The sequence below is a fragment of the Chelonia mydas genome, chromosome 7, assembly GCF_015237465.2.
Source record: "Chelonia mydas isolate rCheMyd1 chromosome 7, rCheMyd1.pri.v2, whole genome shotgun sequence".
Taxonomy (NCBI): Eukaryota; Metazoa; Chordata; order Testudines; family Cheloniidae; genus Chelonia; species Chelonia mydas.
Genome location: NC_057853.1, coordinates 122,642,431 through 122,658,545, shown reverse-complemented (window position 1 = coordinate 122,658,545; position 16,115 = coordinate 122,642,431). Strand labels below are relative to the sequence as shown.

The following is a 16,115-nucleotide window of genomic DNA, read 5'->3' as shown; positions in this document are numbered from 1 at the left end:
ACAAATCAGATCTTACCCACCAATCACGCTGTTGCCAGTCCTTTAGAATCTAAAATCTAAAGGTTTATTCATAAAAGGAAATAAATATAGATGAGAGCTAGAAGCGGTTAAATGGAATCAATGACATACAGTAACGACAAAGTTCTTGGTTCAGGCTTTTAGCAGTGATGGAATAAGCTGCAGGTTCAAATCAAGTCTCTGGAGAACATCCCCAGCTGGGGTGGGTCCTTCAGTCCTTGGTTCAAAACTTCAGGGTAGAAAAGTCCCTCCAGAGCTCAGAAGCAGGACTGAAGACAAGATGGAGGAGCTGCAGCAGGTTTTTATAGTCTCTTGCCAGGTGGTCTTTCTTTCTTTATCCCAAAGACAAGCTGTCCATCCCATGGCCTGGAAAACCCTCAGAGTTCTGTCCATAGGCAGGTCCCTGCACACCTTGCTGAGTCCCAAGGCGTGTCTGCCTTCTCTCAATGGGTCAGTTGTGTCGCTGATGGTCCTTAATGAGCCATCAAGCAGGATAAGCAGAGCTGACACCAACTTATCTGGGGTGTCACCCAAAAGCATATGTCACGGAGTCCCTGGGCGATGCTCTGGAACTGCTCCCTATGAAGCCAGGCAGGACTCTGGGGAAGTCTCCTCTCTGGGAGCAGCCTGTCTGCAGGACACACAGCTCACCCGGCTTCCACCTTCCTGGGTCTGACCTCGGAGCATTCAGCATCCTCTGCCCCTCAGTGTGCTTCCCACGGCCAGTCCGCTCAGGCGGGGTCCTGGGGAAGCCAGAGGGGCCTGCCCCCAACTCCGCAGTCAGACGGGACTCTCAGTCAGCCAGTAAAACAGAAGGTTTATTAGATGACAGGAACATGGTCTAACACAGAGCTTGTAGGTGCAGAGAACAGGACCCCTCAGCTGGGTCCCTTTTGGGGGGCAGTGAGCCAGACAACCACGTCTGCCCTTCACTCCATGTCCCCAGCCAGACCCAAAACTGAAACTCTCTCCATCCACTCCTCCGCTGGGCTTTGTCCCTTTCCCGGGCCAGGAGGTCACCTGATTCCTTTGTTCTCCAACCCTTTAGCTCTCACCTTGCAGGGGGGAGGGCCCAGGTCATCAGTTGCCAGGAAACAGGGTGTCGGCCATTCTCTGTGTCCAGTCCCCTGCACACACCTGCCCTCTAGGGCTCTGCAATGATCATACACCCTTACCCCACCCCCTAGATACTTAAGAACTGCATAGGGGAAACTGAGGCACCCCCACACTATTCAGAGGAAACATTAAGAACAGTCCCACTTCGTCACAGCATAGCACAAGTTTGAACTACAGACAGTATAGAGCCAATATTCATAACTTCAACTACAAAAATGACACACACATATAGACAGCATAATCATAACCAGCCAACCATAACCTTGTCTGAGACACCTCATTTGACCCCCTTTACATAAGATTTGGTGCCACTACAGGACCTTGGTTGCAACGATGATCTATACGGTCCCAGATTATGTCAATAACATCACACCTGTTTACCTGGAGAGAAGACAATGGACAGAGGCGGGGCTTGGGGCCGGTGACATCAGATGCCCAGCTGGGAAGCAGGGGGGCTCTGGGCTGGAGGGAGGGAGAGAGGGAGCAGGCAGAGCCCACCTGGATGCAGGGGAGACTTGAATGTGCTGTGCTGTGCTGAGGGAGGCCAGGCCTGAGGTCATGCGAGTTTCCCGTGTTGTGTTCAATGCTCAATAAACCTCCTGTTTTATGCTGGCTGAGAGTCACTCCTGTCTAGAGAACAGGGTTGCATCGTCCCCTTCGGGGGGTGAAGGCCCCGTGGGTCCAGAGCAAGTGGACTCCCTGAGGGGCCCATGGCGAGAGACAGGCGTGCTAAGGCTCAGAGAGGTGTGGCTCCAGGAGGTGGAGGGGCTTAACCCCGACAGAGAGTGGACCCCCGGGAGAAGGCTGTCTCACTGAAAGGGGCACCCCGCCATGGACCACACGGGGCCAAGAGTGGGCACGATCTGTGAGTCCGTGACAACGTGGTAGCAGAGGATGGTTCGCGGACGCCCCCTGTAGACGGTGGCCTGCAAGCGCAGGCGCTTGGCAGCGAGTGGCTGCCAGCGATAGAACGAGGGTATTGAAAGGAACCAGCCTGGAAATGGTCTATAACCAGCTCCATAAGAGCAACCTGGCACATCTTGCAGGGAGAGAGGGCTGAGCATCGGGAGGCTCACTAAGGAGCAGCTGATTGCTCAGCTATAGAGAATGACGAGTCTGAGGAACAGGCTTCAGACTCCAGGGGGGCACCATCTTTTATGCCCTTGATTTGGAGCATGAGGAGAGCTGAGGGTGGTGAAGCGCTGGAATGCGTTACCTAGGGAGGTGGTGGAATCTCCTTCCTTAGAGGTTTTTAAGGTCAGGCTTGACCAAGTCCTGGCTGGGATGATTTAGTTGGGGTTGGCCCTGCTTTGAGCAGAACCCTGATCTTCTATGTGCGGCCAACAGATACGGCTTGCAAAAAATTCCAGACTCAGGTGCATGGTGCACACGCCTACCCCATGTGTGCAACACAGCTAGGGGCCGTCACTCGAAGAATGTGAATTTTTGAGAGCCCAGAAAACTGATGAAGTTAGCGCTGCCCTGAGAAGTTGTGCTGGAAATCTGGGGGCAGACACGTGTGTGTCTTCCATAAAAAAGAAAAAGGCTGAATTATCACTGTAAATAGGATGGAACCTTAACGACATCTTAGCCACAACATCCGCACTCCTCACTGCACAGCCGCCCCTCTCCAGCAGGCAAAGGGGCCTGGTAACAGAGGAAGCTCAGGTGTCCCCACTAACAGGCTCTTCATCAAAGCATGAGGGGCTTCCAAATCTTTAAGGTGCTCTATTTCCATCCTGCCCTGCAACGCCACCTCCGCATGGCTTGGGGAAACCCCAGAGTCCCTGCAAACGCTGCCCAGCCGCTTTCAGGGACGTCCCAGCACAGGGCATTGTGGGATGCCATCCTGGGACCAAGGGGGGGAACGTTTGCAGAAAAGGCTAAACCCACATTGTTGTGCTGACTTCCCCCACGGACAGTGGGAACGCAGAGAGCAGCACACCCAGGTCCCCACTGGTCCATCTCCACAGGGCTGCAGCTAACGGCTCTGCCAGAGACCCTCCCTGCTGCTCCGCAGCCACCCAGCAACCCTGGACCAAGCCACAGAGATTTTGACTCCAGCAACCTGGGGACGGTTTCATCTCCCCCGCACCCCAGACCCACACAGTACCTGTGCACCCTCACATTACAGCGACACCTCCCCCAGCCCCACCCAGACACATCCGCCCCCGCCACACACAACCTACCTCCCACCCACCCGCAGGCCTGACTGCCGGGGTGAGCTCAACCCTCAGGAGACAGCGCGCTGCAAACTCTGTACTCACGCCTGCTGGCGCTTTGCCCTGGCAGGCCGTCCCTCCCCGAGCCCACACTCAGGCTGGTCTACACCGTCCATGTGCTGATTTAGCTGTCGGCCGGGCAGTGATTCTGCACTGGTACCATCACAGGCTGACTCCTGCCTGCGACGAGCCCCATCGCCGACTGGTTACATTTTCAAACAAGCACCTCTGTGTTTCTCCCAAGCTGCCCCTTGCTTGGGAGGGGCTCCCTGTGCATGTCCACAAAGCCTCTCACAACCCTCCTTTGCCATGAAGCCTACAAAACACTTAACAAGGATAGGGCGTGCTGAATGCCCCGCCCAATCCTGTCTCATTGCTCCCTGGACGCCCTCACCTGTCTGTCTCCAGCTGCTGACTTGTATCATACTCGACTGGATGCTTGCCGGGGAAGGCACCGTCTTTGTTCTGTCTGTGCAGCGCCCAGCAGAGCGGGGTCCCAGTCTGTGGCCGGGCTCCTAGGCACTACACTAATGTAGATGAATAATAATCAGAATATTGCTAGGAAGGTGCTCGGACTGGGATAGCGTAGTCTGTATATTGATGGGAATCCACTTCACAGATACCAGCACCAGTACAACAGGGTAACCGAACCCACAACAGGGGCCTGCATGGCTCTAACTGGACTGGCCGCAGGCTGATAACGGCCAAGTGACATGACCACCGTGTGCAGCCCTGCCCGTACACGCAGGCAGATTATTTTCTGATTTCTAAGTTTGTTCTTTATTTTAAACAGCAGAAGAAGGAAGTTCCAGATGCTTCCCGTTACCATGCAGCAGCAATGCCAGGGTGGCAGAGCTAGGGAATGCAGAGGTTAAGCTGAACTCTTGCTTCACCTTAACTCCGCCCCTTGCACAAACACACCGCAATGCAGTCTCTGGTTACTTGGGCACACAGTCCTGCATCTGTGTCACCCCCACACATGGTATTTCAGGCAGACATCAGGTGTGCTGCAATTCACAGATGTCTGCTTCTTCAGCAGCACCAAGGTCTTTCCTAGCCCAGAGTAGATTCTCTTCTCTGTATAAAATGGCCAGAACAAGTTCCATGGAGACATGAACAGTGGCGTAAGTGGCTGTCATGGAGTCCCCGGGCAATGCTGTGGAAATGCTCCCTGAGAAGCCAGTCAGGACTCTGGGGAAGTCTCCTTTCTGTGAGCAGCCTGTCTGCAGGACCCACAGCTCACCCAGCTTCCACCTTCCTGGGTCTGACCTCGGAGCATTCAGCATCCTCTGCCCCTCCGTGCGCTTCCCACAGCGAGTCCGCTCAGGCGGAGTCCGGGGGAAGCCAGAGGGTCCTGCACCCCAGCTCCGCAGTCAGACGGGACTCTCAGCCAGCCAGTAAAACAGAGGTTTATTAGACGACAGGAACATGGTCTAACACAGAGCTTGTAGGTGCAGAGAACAGGACCCCTCAGCTGGGTCCATTTTGGGGCCAGTGAGTCAGACAACCACGTCTGCCCTTCACTCCATGTCCCAGCCAGCCCCCAACTGAAACTCTCTCCAGCCCCTCCTCCTCTGGGCTTTGTCTCTTTCCCGGGCCAGGAGGTCACCTGATTCCTTTGTTCTCCAACCCTTTAGCTCTCACCTTGTAGGGGGGGAAGGGCCCAGGCCATCAGTTGCCAGGAAACAGGGTGTCGGCCATTCTCTGTGTCCAGACCCCTGCACACACCTGCCCTCTAGGGCTCTGCAACGATCATACACCCTTACCCCACCACCTAGATACTTAAGAACTGCCTAGGGGAAACTGAGGCAGCCCCACACTATTCAGAGGAAACATTAAGAACGGTCCCGCTTCGTCACAGTGGCAAAGCAGCGGGACTTGCTCTGGGGACAAACCAAGGGGCCAATGGGGCTCTGGCAAGACCAGCAACTAAGAGCAGAGTGTAAGGAAGCAAGGATGACAGCTACACATGCTTGTGAACATCCCCCACCAGTGCGGGCAAGTTACACGTGGCTGAAAAGCCACCCCGCAGCACGTGAGTTCCACTGACCCCAGACGTTTAGCTTGTATCCCCGTTCCCAACCCCCTGAATTTAGCCCACATCTTTGGGGGGAGTCACAAGTGCCTCCCTCAGGGCTGGGGCTGGCCCGCCAAGCACTGCAGTCCTGAGAGGGGTTTTACTTCGGCACAGATACGCACATGAATTAAACTGTGTTAAATCTGAAACTGCTTCCCGCTGACGCTCTCTGCGGAGCTGTAACAGCTGATGTTATCCCACGGTTTGGAGGGTTTATTAGCTAACCCCTCGGTAATGAAGCTGTTTAGTTAATTTCAGCTCTTCATAGACACTAGAATGAGCCTGCCGCTCAGACGGTACTTGGGAACCAGGCTGGACATTCATTTGAACAAGATTAGGCCTGTTTGTTACTTTAGGGACATTAATGTCATTCTGCAGATTACCGCTTTCAAACTATCACTTGAAAATGTAATAATGGATTTCCAGCTTCACAGTGAAAGCTGAACTTTCCTCCTCAGCCAGCACGAAAACTGCTTCCTAGTGCTAACCAGCTCATTGCAGTAAATTTAGCCCCGTGCTTGCGGGAAGATATGGTAATGAACCACAACTGATTAAGAAGCTGTCGTTTCCCTGAAACTTCACGGTGCTCTTTCAGTGGAAAGCCATGTGTCTCAGCCTGTTTCTTTCTTACAAGTCTGTGTCACGAGGGCGCAGGTGCAGCACGTGGCCTTTTCCGGGCACACTGTAAGTACTATAACTGAAAAGCATTTCCCTCCCTTCCCCCACACTCAGGGTGACCCAAGGACGGCCAGTCGGGCCCATCTCCCAGTGACCAGGCCCAGACACTGCAGAGGCAGGTTTCTCTCCAGCCTCTGGCAGGGAGTGGGTGGCTCTGGCCCTGCATCAGACAGGTTTGGGCCCTTCCATTTTCCCCTGTAACTCTGGATGTTCTCCTCAGCCACGAGAGCATCGAACCCTTTCCTGATCCCCCAGCCACTCGTGCCGGCAGTGAAGCCAGAGGCCGTGCGTTCCACAGGCTAGCTACACCCTGCCTAACGAAGTGCTGATCCGTCGGGGTGACATTTATCACCACCACGCACGAGGACGAGGCCACAGGTGCACAGGGGCTGCAGGGAACAGGGCTCACAGCATGGTCTATGGTACCATCTGAGGCCCGGGCTGGGGTACAGACCGTTCCTGCAGCACCCAAGCAGCCTGACCGGACGCGTCGGGAGCCGTTCCCCACCCCGTACACCCAAGCACGGGCAGTGAGGGCAGCTGGCGGGTGGGGTCAGCCCCTTTGGCCCGGCCTGAGCCCAGCCGACAGAACATACCTCTTCCAGCAGGCGCTGGTCCAGGCAGTCTCCATCGGCGTTAAACAGCGAGTCCCAGCTCCCCTCTGCCGCAGCACTGCTGTCGCTCCGGGCTCCGGCACCGGGCTGCTCAGGCCCTTCCGTGTTGCTGTCCCAGCAGGACATGCCGCCTTCGCTCACACCACCATCATCCTCCCTTTCCGTCCCAGGCTCTCCATCAGCTCGCAAGCCATGTAATGGCCTCGCCACCCCGCCTGGACAGTCCAGCTCCTCAGCCAGGCTCTCTGCCGAGCAGCTGCCCAGGATCTCCGGAGACTGGCTGTGCTCCCTGCTCCCATGAGCTGGCGAGTGCTCGGTGTCCCCCAGCGCACAGTAGCCTGAGCCGCAGGCCATCTCCTCCCCACAGAGCGGTGCGCTGCCTCTGGCCTTGTCCACACGCTCCGGTAGGGCCCCAGGGCCAGAGTCTGTCCTAGGGGCTGTGCTGTGCGCTCTCGCCCTGGCACGCTCAGGCATGCCTCCCTCCTGGCCACACCCCTGCTCTGGACAGACAGCAGTGCTCCCCCGCTTGCTGTCAGACACGCTGCCTGCCCTCCCGCACGGCTGATCTGCGGCACCCTCCCCTGTAAGCTCGCACGCGCTTCCTGCGCTCTCCCCGCTTGAATCTGCGGCACCCTCCCCTGTAAGCTCGCACGCGCTTCCTGCACTCTCCCGGCTTTGTTCTGCAGCACCCTCCCCTCTGAGCTCGCACGTGTTTCCTGCGCTCTCCCCGCTCGGATCTGCGGCACCCTCCCCTGTAAGCTCGCACGCGCTTCCTGCACTCTCCCGGCTTTGTTCTGCAGCACCCTCCCCTCTGAGCTCGCACGCGTTTCCTGCGCTCTCCCCGCTCAGATCTGCGGCACCCTCCCCTGTAAGCTCGCACACGCTTCCTGCACTCTCCCGGCTTTGTTCTGCGGCACCCTCCCCTCTGAGCTCGCACGCGCTTCCTGCGCTCTCCCGGCTTGGTTCTGCGGCACCCTCCCCGCTCGGATCTGTGGCACCCTCCCCTGTAAGCTCGCACGCGCTTCCTGTGCTCTCCCTGCTCTGATCTGTGGCACCCTCCCCTATAAGCTCGCACGCGCTTCCTGCGCTCTCCCCGCTCGGATCTGCGGCACCCTCCCCTCTGAGCTCGCACGCGCTTCCTGCGCTCTCCCCGCTCGGAGCTGGGATGCTCTTGCCTGCACATTCAGATGCGCCGCCTGTGCTCCCCGCTGCCTGCTCTGATATTTCATCACTGCTCTCATTCCTAGGCTGAGAGGAAGTGCCTAGCCGGGCCAGCGGGCCCCCACGCCTCTGCTCTTGTGCCTGCTCCTCCCCTCCACGTGGTGGCACAAGCAGGGGACTAGATGTTTCCACCAACAGATGGGAACAAGGTCCAGTACCTGTCCTTGAATCCCAGCACCTTGGGCTTAGCTCTCTGAGCCCTGGCTTGCTGGGCACCTGCTCCTCACTGCCCCCTGGCCGAGCGGGAGCCTGATCCAGGCAGGGCTCCTGAGGGCTGGGCTGTTCACTGTGGAGGTTTGTTTCCAGCCGCGCACACGGCTGCTCCTCTGGGGCCAGATGGTTTTGGTGGCGTGTGTGACGCTGATCCCAGCCCTCAGCAGAGGCTCCTTGGGACTGCCCTGGGACGCTGCCCCGTTTCCTGTCCCCTGGGGGTACGCGCTTCCTTGTTTTCCCCTCCGACCTCCTCCCCTCTCTGGCCACGGGCTCGCGGGCTCCAGCGCTGGGGCTCTGCCTCTCACAGCTGCCTTTGGCGCCCTCCTTCTGCAGCACGTGGCGGTTTTCCTCCTCCCTCCGGCTCCCCATGGTCCACGCACCACTGGCAGGGCCTGCTCCTTGGGCTGCCATCTCCCGTCGCGCCTTGGGCACGTAGAGGGCCATGTCAGGCTTCCTGGGCCGGACCCGGCTCTTCTCCCCCTCCTGCTGCATGGTGCCACCTCCACCTGCCAGGGAGAGAAAGCATTAATTCATTGCCAAGGCAGCAATGCTACGGGACCCCCGGGCCGGGCTGACGGGACCCCCGGGCCGAGCCGCACAGGCTGTTGGGGGCCTGGGACAAAATCCGAAACTAAGGCCCCCTCCCTTCCAACCCATTGCCATGGAGACCAAAGGGGCCCTGGGGAGGGGGCTGGAGAGACAGCCTGCCCTGCACTCGCCCTGCAGCAGCAGCTCCTGTCCCAGGGGCAGGGCCCTGGCGCCCTTCCCTCACCATGGGGGTGGCCAGGCTGAAATGGAGTGAGTTGCACTGCAACCCTACAAGCCAGGTCTCTACACTGCTCACTCAAACCCCATGGGCTCCAGGGCCTCCGACAAACTATCCCTCCCCTCCCAGGCAGCCCGGCCCACAGGATCCAGTGGGGCAGCCCCATAGCTAGGTCCTGCTGCTGAGCTTGCAGCAAGGGCAAGCCAGTTACAGCCCCGCAGACAGGAACGTGCCCCAAGGGGCATAACCACGCAAAAGATCCTCTGTCCTGGAGGACAGCAGCTCGCTGGGCCTTTCCGGCCACAGCCCTGCTCCCTGCCTGCCCTCGCTGCACAGCACCAGCACCAAGGCTCCCTCCTGCGCTACGTCACCCCCTCTTCTCCTCCGGCCTCCAACCGCTCTACCGCCTTGAGCGATCTCAGAGCCTCCAGCGTACAAAGGGGTAGGGGGTCCCTACAGCTGTAAGCTCCTCTGCACGAGAGAGAGAGCGTGAGCGTGTGTGCACCCACGCCCGCAGAGCCCACCACGAGGCCGTGTGCACCCACGCCCGCAGAGCCTCTATCTCAACTGGGGTTTCTGGATGCTACTGAAATACACCAAGCCACCACTGCAGTTCTGGCCAGCCTGGCTGCACAGGACACTCCAGTGGAGAAGGTCCCAGTGCTTAATTTGTGACAGGGCTTGCCAGGGGAGAGCCCCGGTGTCTCCGGGCTGTGGCAGGGCCAGGCCCTGGCCCCTCTGGGCTTTGCCACCTCAGTTATAAAGTAAACAAATGGCCTGAGCCCCGGCCCCTCCTTCATGACACCTGACGCCCTGGATCTCCCAGCACGGTGCCCAGGCCAGTGTCCGTAGGGGACACAGTGCACAGACCACAGTGCCAAACACTCACCCCAGTGCTAAGGTGACTCTGACCTCAGGAAAGGAGGGACCATGGTGCCCCAAGCAAGGCTAGTTAATACATCCACCCACCCCGCCTCCAGTAAACACAGACCGGCTATGACATACTGCCCCACAGGGAACGCGACACTGTGCCAAGATGGGGCCAGCCCCCAGTGAGCCCTTCCCAGCCCAGCTCCGACTCGGGAACACCACAGCCTGCAGCTCACTGTAACAGCCAACACGAAACCCTGCAGGTGGATTTCTGAGGGGCTCAGAGCCACCGGCCCCGCCGCTCAGCACTTCGCACTGTCAGTCCTCTACTTTCCCGGAGGTTTCTAAGCAGCGGACCGTTGCCTCCATCACTGCCCGGGCCTGCGTGCGCAGAGCCACCCGCAGACAATCAGTACTGAGCTCTGCCGGGGCAGCCCTGCCTGCAGAACGGGCTCACGCGGGGCCGGGCACGCAGCCGCGCCCCAACAGCGAGAGGAGAATGGCGCGCGGGGCTCCCCGCGGCCTGGGCCAGCTGGGTTACAGCCCAAACGTCCACCTCGCCCAAGATCCTGTCTTCCGACAGCAGCCAATGCCAGATGCCCCAGAGGGAATGAACAGACCAGGTATCATCCAGTGAGCCATCCCATGTCGCCCGTTCCCAGCTTCTGGCAGACAGAGGCTCGGGACACCATCAGTACTGAGCTCGGCAGCCTGCAGCTCACCTGCGGCAGATCGGGCTCACGAGGGGCCGGGCACGCAGCCGTGCCCGGACAGCGGCAGGAGAACGGTGTGCGCGGCTCCCCGCGGCCTAGCAGCGCCACAGCTCGTGTCCAGCGGACGAGAGTGGTTTCCTACCTGCCAGCCCCACTTCTCCGCCTGGGGCCAAGAGTTCTCTCTCAGGCCTTGGCCCCAGCGATAGCAGCTCTGCCTCTGTCCCCCAACACCCGTGCAGCCGCACTGCCTGCAGCGAGCACAGCCAGGTGTCACTGACAGCCCGCAGCACTGGGGCTCAGGCCAAGGAGGGAGAGGTTGGCTGGGCTAAGGAGCAAAAAGCAGGAAACCGTTATTAATGTCATTAAGGTGAGAGACAGCCCCAAGCCCCCAATCAGCAGAGACGACCCCCTACCTCGGGGCAGCTCTGCCGAGTAGGAGGCAGCTGGTTTTTAGTCACTGTTCACAGCAGGACCAGCTAAGGACACAGCTGTCCTACTGACACCATCTACACGGAGAGACTCCTGTAGACATCAGCTCTGCTGCTACCACGGCCCCGCAGATGGTCTCGCAGAGCCAAACATCGCCGGGCATTTGAAGGTGTGCTTAAGGAAGCGCATTCTAATAGCTTATCATTCAGGGTTTGTATTTGCTGGCCTGGCACCATCCCTCACTGAGGACTAGCCTCTTGCCTGGGTTAAACACTAGCTCCGTTTTATTGGGCACTTGTTACAGACCTTTTGAGAGCGCTTGGTGCCGTAACAGCTGCAGAGCAGTCAAGCTGGCCTGTGTGCAAAGCCCATCCGACATTTGGGGAGTGGGCTTCTTCTTCCCCTTCACAGAATGCAAGAAAGGCTGAAAGGGCTTTGTTGAGACTGGAGCAGCACCCCTGCTCAGAGACAGCGCCCGGCTCAGCCCAGCAAGGAGGGGTTTAGAACGTTTGGGCAGCAGACCACAGGGGCTGCGACGGAAGTCCTGCCACAATCCAAGTATAGAGTTTGATAACTTAGCTAGCAAATCTCTCTGTCTCTCTCACAACCACACACTAACCACACAACAAACAACATTTACCGCCCTGTGTAGTTCTTGGAGGCCTTGGAAGAGTCCCAAGAGTGAAAGAGAGGAAAGATAGAGGCCGTTGAGTTGAGATAGGAGAGGAATAAGAGGCAGGAAGAGACAGATGCAGATGAAGCCTGACGCGGAGCAGGGAGCTCAGGCACCAAGATTTCCCTTTCAAGAACAAGAGATTCAGTGGAACTGAACATCAAGACTTTTGAAGCTGATTCAAGGAGACACACACACAGGCTTAGCCAGAGGAACTCAGTGCCACCAGGTACCCCGGGGCCAAGTGTGCGGCAGCTCAGCAAAGGAGCAGCTGTGTAATGGGGATGATCAGGGCATTCAACGGGCGACAGACACCAGGCTTCTCACACCTGGCTGTGAAGCAGCAGGTGGGGGGTGCAGTGAGAGGCTGGGCACTGAGCCAGGCCATTTCTACGTAACCATTAGGCAGAAGGAATGAACCTGCTCCTGAGAGACAAGCAGAAGTAGAACCACAGAGGGGTCACAGCCCAGTAACCCCCAGGCTTTGTGCCCAGAGAGGGAGCGCCCCCGGACCCTCCACTCCCCCCCTCTGTCCACCCCACACAGAGCCAGAGGGAGTCTGGGGCTGCCCTGCCATTGTGCCCGGATCCCCCGGCTCTCCAGCAAACGCCTGGCGCTCTCACCAGCACAGCTTGGGGTTGCCTTAAGGGCAGGTGAGAGAAACTCAAGGGAACACACTGCAACTTCTCCTCTCAGGAGCCTCCAGCAGTGCACCCCGCCCCCTTCCACAGCCAATCCCTGGCCTACAGAGCCATCCATTAGAGAGGTCAGTGAGTAATTAGCTGGGCTGTAATGAAGCTACATTCATCAGCGCAAGAATCAATTTCCTCTTGAACATCTGCGCCTACAAGCCCCTCTCTGGCAGCACCTTCCCTGCTCTCTGCCATCTGCAGAGACAGCACCCAGACACGCCGAGCCTCTGCCCTGCCCCTTAGCCCCACGCCACAGGCAGGCTCGGAGATCTGGGGCACAGGTAGGGTTGCCTGCACAGGACGGCGAGCACACACCCTCCCCTGCCAAGCTGGCACATTCTCTGGTAAACAGCCATGGCAGAGCAATGACCACATGTGGCAATCCCACGCGAGGAGCAGAGTGCTGCAGAGGTGTCATTTCCCAGCCAGGAAGGGTCACTACCCCCATTGTACTGATGGGGAAACTGAGGCAGCGAGATGCAACGGACCCAAGGTCAGAGTGATGCCATGGCAGAGCTGGGAGCAAACCCAGGAGTCCCGACTCCCTGTCCTGTGTTCCAACCACTAGCCCACGCTGCCTGCAGCTTGGCCACGCAAGGTGGAGGAGCCCCGCTTGCCCACCGCACCTTCCTGGCAGAGATTTATTTTTCATAATCTTTGGCACCAAGAAGCACCTTGCTATCTGCCAAGCCCCAGCCCCCTATCAATATGCATCAGGCAGTGTTTATGGAGACGGATGGCTCAGGGGTCTGTCCTGTGGTTTGGGGGAAGGGAGCGTGGGGGAGGGGCGTGGCCGTGTGATGAATCACTGCCCACTCTGTTTAGGGGTATTCATCACAGGCCACTGTCAGGTAAATCACTGGAAAAACACCTCTCCAGTAATTAATGTGAAGTGACGGATGGACAGCTCCCGAGCCCATTAATCTGGAACCTCAGAGCCGCCCGAGATTACGAATGTCAGGATGCAGAAACTGCCGGCCGATCAATAGGGCCAGGAATCCATCCAAGGTTCTCATTTCCGAGGCACCTCCGGTGCATTAGGCTCCTTCCCCTGCCCCCCACCCCAACTGAAAACGGATCCCTCCAGAACCAACAGCAGGCGCCGGGGGGCAGCCCGCTGGCTGAAGAGGGGCAGGAGCTGCGGGGGGATGGGGGGTCCGCTGACAGCTCCAGGCAGGACCCCAGGCAGCTCCCACCAGGCTCCAGTGCCAGATGGGGGACAGCTCCCAAGGGCTCCTGGCGGGGTCCCCGTCCCCCTTTCCATGCAGCACACTGTTCTCTGCCCACCTCTCACGGCTCCACAGCGAGACCAGAGCAGAACGCAGGGAGCCAGCGCCCCAGGTCTGGAGGGAAAGCACAGCTTGGCTGCACGCCTCGGGCCGGCAGTGCCGGGAAGACAGGTGCACACCCACAGCAGGCCAAACCACAGGTGCACTTTGTGGTCGGGCCTCAGCCACGGCCCATTTGTCGGTTAGAAAATGTCCCCGCTGCAGGGCCACCTGTTCCGCCAAATCTCATTCCATCCTGCTGATGGATGGATGGACGGCCGCCTGCCTGGGGAAAGCGGTGCTTGCAGGCAGCTCCCGTGCAGCCTGTGTGATGCACGGGTCTCTCATAGCTCTCCCCAACCTGCCAGCACTCCAGGCCCCAGGAGATGGAGACACGCTGAGGCACAAACACCCAGCCCCGGCACAGTCTCGCCCTCCCCTACCCATGCCAGGGCTCCCCTCGTGCCATGCCCAGGGGGATCGCCATCCCCACGCAGCGCCCACCAAATGACTGCACATGGCTCGGCAACTGTCATGCTGCTGAAAGGTGCCAGGGGCACAGCCCTGCAAGTGGAAGCCCACATGACCCACCCTGCCCAGCGCTGAGCTGGAGGAAGGGAAGGGAGCTCCGTCTCTGGCCTCCACCCACGCCCTTTGAGCTTTTGTCTGGGAGTGCCAGCAAGGGGGCCATTAGTGCTGGCTCTACAGGGAGTTTGGGCAGTGGGCACACACTCCACCACCCCTGCAGCAGCCAGAGACCCTGTCCGAGAGCAGAGAAAACGAGGCATTGCCCAGGGGACCAGATAGCAGCTAGCTACGCGGCGGGGAAGGCACCATGTCCCATTTTAGCGCTGCACAGAATGAAGGCAGCCGGCCCATGGAGGACAGGCCCTGAAGCACAGGACTATAAGCCAGCCCCTTTAACATAAGAACATAAGAATGGCCATACTGGGTCAGACCAAAGGTCTATCTAGCCCAGTATCCTGTCCTCTGAGAGTGGTCAATGGCAGGTGCCCCAAAGGGAATGAACAGACAGGTTATCCTCAAGTGATCCATCCCCTGTCAGCCAATCTCAGCTTCTGGCAAACAGAGGCCAGGGACACGATCCCTGCCCATCCTGGCTAATAGCCACTGATGGACCTCTCCTCCATGAATCTATCTAGCTCCCTTTTGAACGCCTGAATGCGTATCTTTGTCTAGCCAGAGAGGCACATACAGCCGGTGTCATTCCACTGACAGAATGGTCCCTTTCTCTTTATTGACTGCATGAAGAGAACACATCCTGGAAGCCGCTCACAGCCTGGGTAGGTCATTTTTCAGCACCAAGGCATGATTTGTTTTCTTTCCGAGGGGCAGCGCGGTCTTCCTGAAGGGCAGCTCAGGGGAGGAGGCGGTGCTGGGCTTCGCCATGGACTCTGCGGGCTTTCTAAGCCAGCGAGTTTTCACTCTGCAGAGTTTACAGGGTAAGTACGGTATATTTCACGTGTACTCTCACTGGACAGGCTCGGCAGGACCTGTCTGCCTGCCCCATGCAGAGGAGTGCACGGCTGTACACCCAGGCCTCCAGAAGCAGTGGCACGAGACAGCACTGGCCAAGCAATGACCTGCACTCATTTCACTAAAGGGGGTATCTGAAAAATGCCACTGCCCGAAGCGGACAGGGATAGGGTTAAGCGGGAAACCTTCACTGTGACATTGGCCAATCTGCAGCATGTCAGCGAGCAACATGAATGGTCCAGCTCAAACAGCAGCAGCTTCTCCGAAGGATCGTGAAGCTCTGTTAGCTCAGAGGAAAGCTAAGACCTCCCCAGCACACCCTGCCCCATCACTGTCAAGGGACAATGGGGCAAGGCTCTAGCACACAGCAGCCTCCCTATCCCCTCTGCTCCTCACCCAACGGTGCAGGGACAAAGCATCTGCCACAGGCTGCCGGGCTAGCACAGCCCTGGCTGCCCTCCCCGGGAACGAGACATGCTCAGCAAGAAACAAGGGCAAAGAAGCCAAGGCCCAGCAGAGAACTCCTGACGGCTCCGAGCTCACTCGCACCCAGGGCAGCCTTCAGCAGGACACCCACAGCCGCCTCTCCGCCAGGGCTTCTTCCCACCAGCCCAGCAGCTTCAGAACCAGAGTGGGAAAAGAGCTGGTCCCCCACCCGGCCTTGAGAAACTCCCTGCAGGGCAGACAGGCCAGAAGGGCTCCCCCCACGAGGAGCAGGAAAGTCACTGCACCTAGCTTCAGCTGGGCTGGTAGCCACCCTCTCTAGGGAGAATCAGAGCTGGGGGGGCAGCCGGAGCCCCACCTCTGGCACCATCTTCAGTGTGTTATCGTCCTACTATGCATGGAAGGGAGCCTGCCTCCCCCGACGGCAGCCAGCTGGGCCCTGCCATTCCAGACCCGTCCCCAGCGGCCTTCCCACCATTGCACCGGAACGCCAAGGCAGCAGGGCGGGCAGCACGCTCCCCTCGGCGCTGTACGGCACCGCGGAGCTCTTCTACGGGGCAGCCAGCTGCTGGGAGATTCTGGCCTGGGGACCCCAGCTGCATGC

General features: G+C 58.7%; 1 protein-coding gene across 8 annotated transcripts in view; it reads right to left on the bottom strand.

Moving 5' to 3' along the window:
• R3HCC1L (R3H domain and coiled-coil containing 1 like) overlaps window positions 1-16,115 on the bottom strand; it is a 47,399-nt gene that overhangs the window by 14,114 nt on the left and 17,170 nt on the right. For 3 of the 8 annotated variants that reach the window (XM_037903551.2, XM_043552465.1, XM_043552464.1), the window contains exon 2: window positions 6,708-8,665. In XM_037903551.2, the coding sequence (XP_037759479.1) occupies window positions 6,708-8,665 (1,958 nt within the window). Of the gene's footprint in view, window positions 1-3,688; window positions 3,879-6,707; window positions 8,666-13,498; window positions 13,503-15,215; window positions 15,222-16,115 lie in introns of those variants that run through there. The other 5 variants (XM_043552467.1, XR_006292570.1, XM_043552468.1 and 2 more) reach the window with 5 other exon arrangements.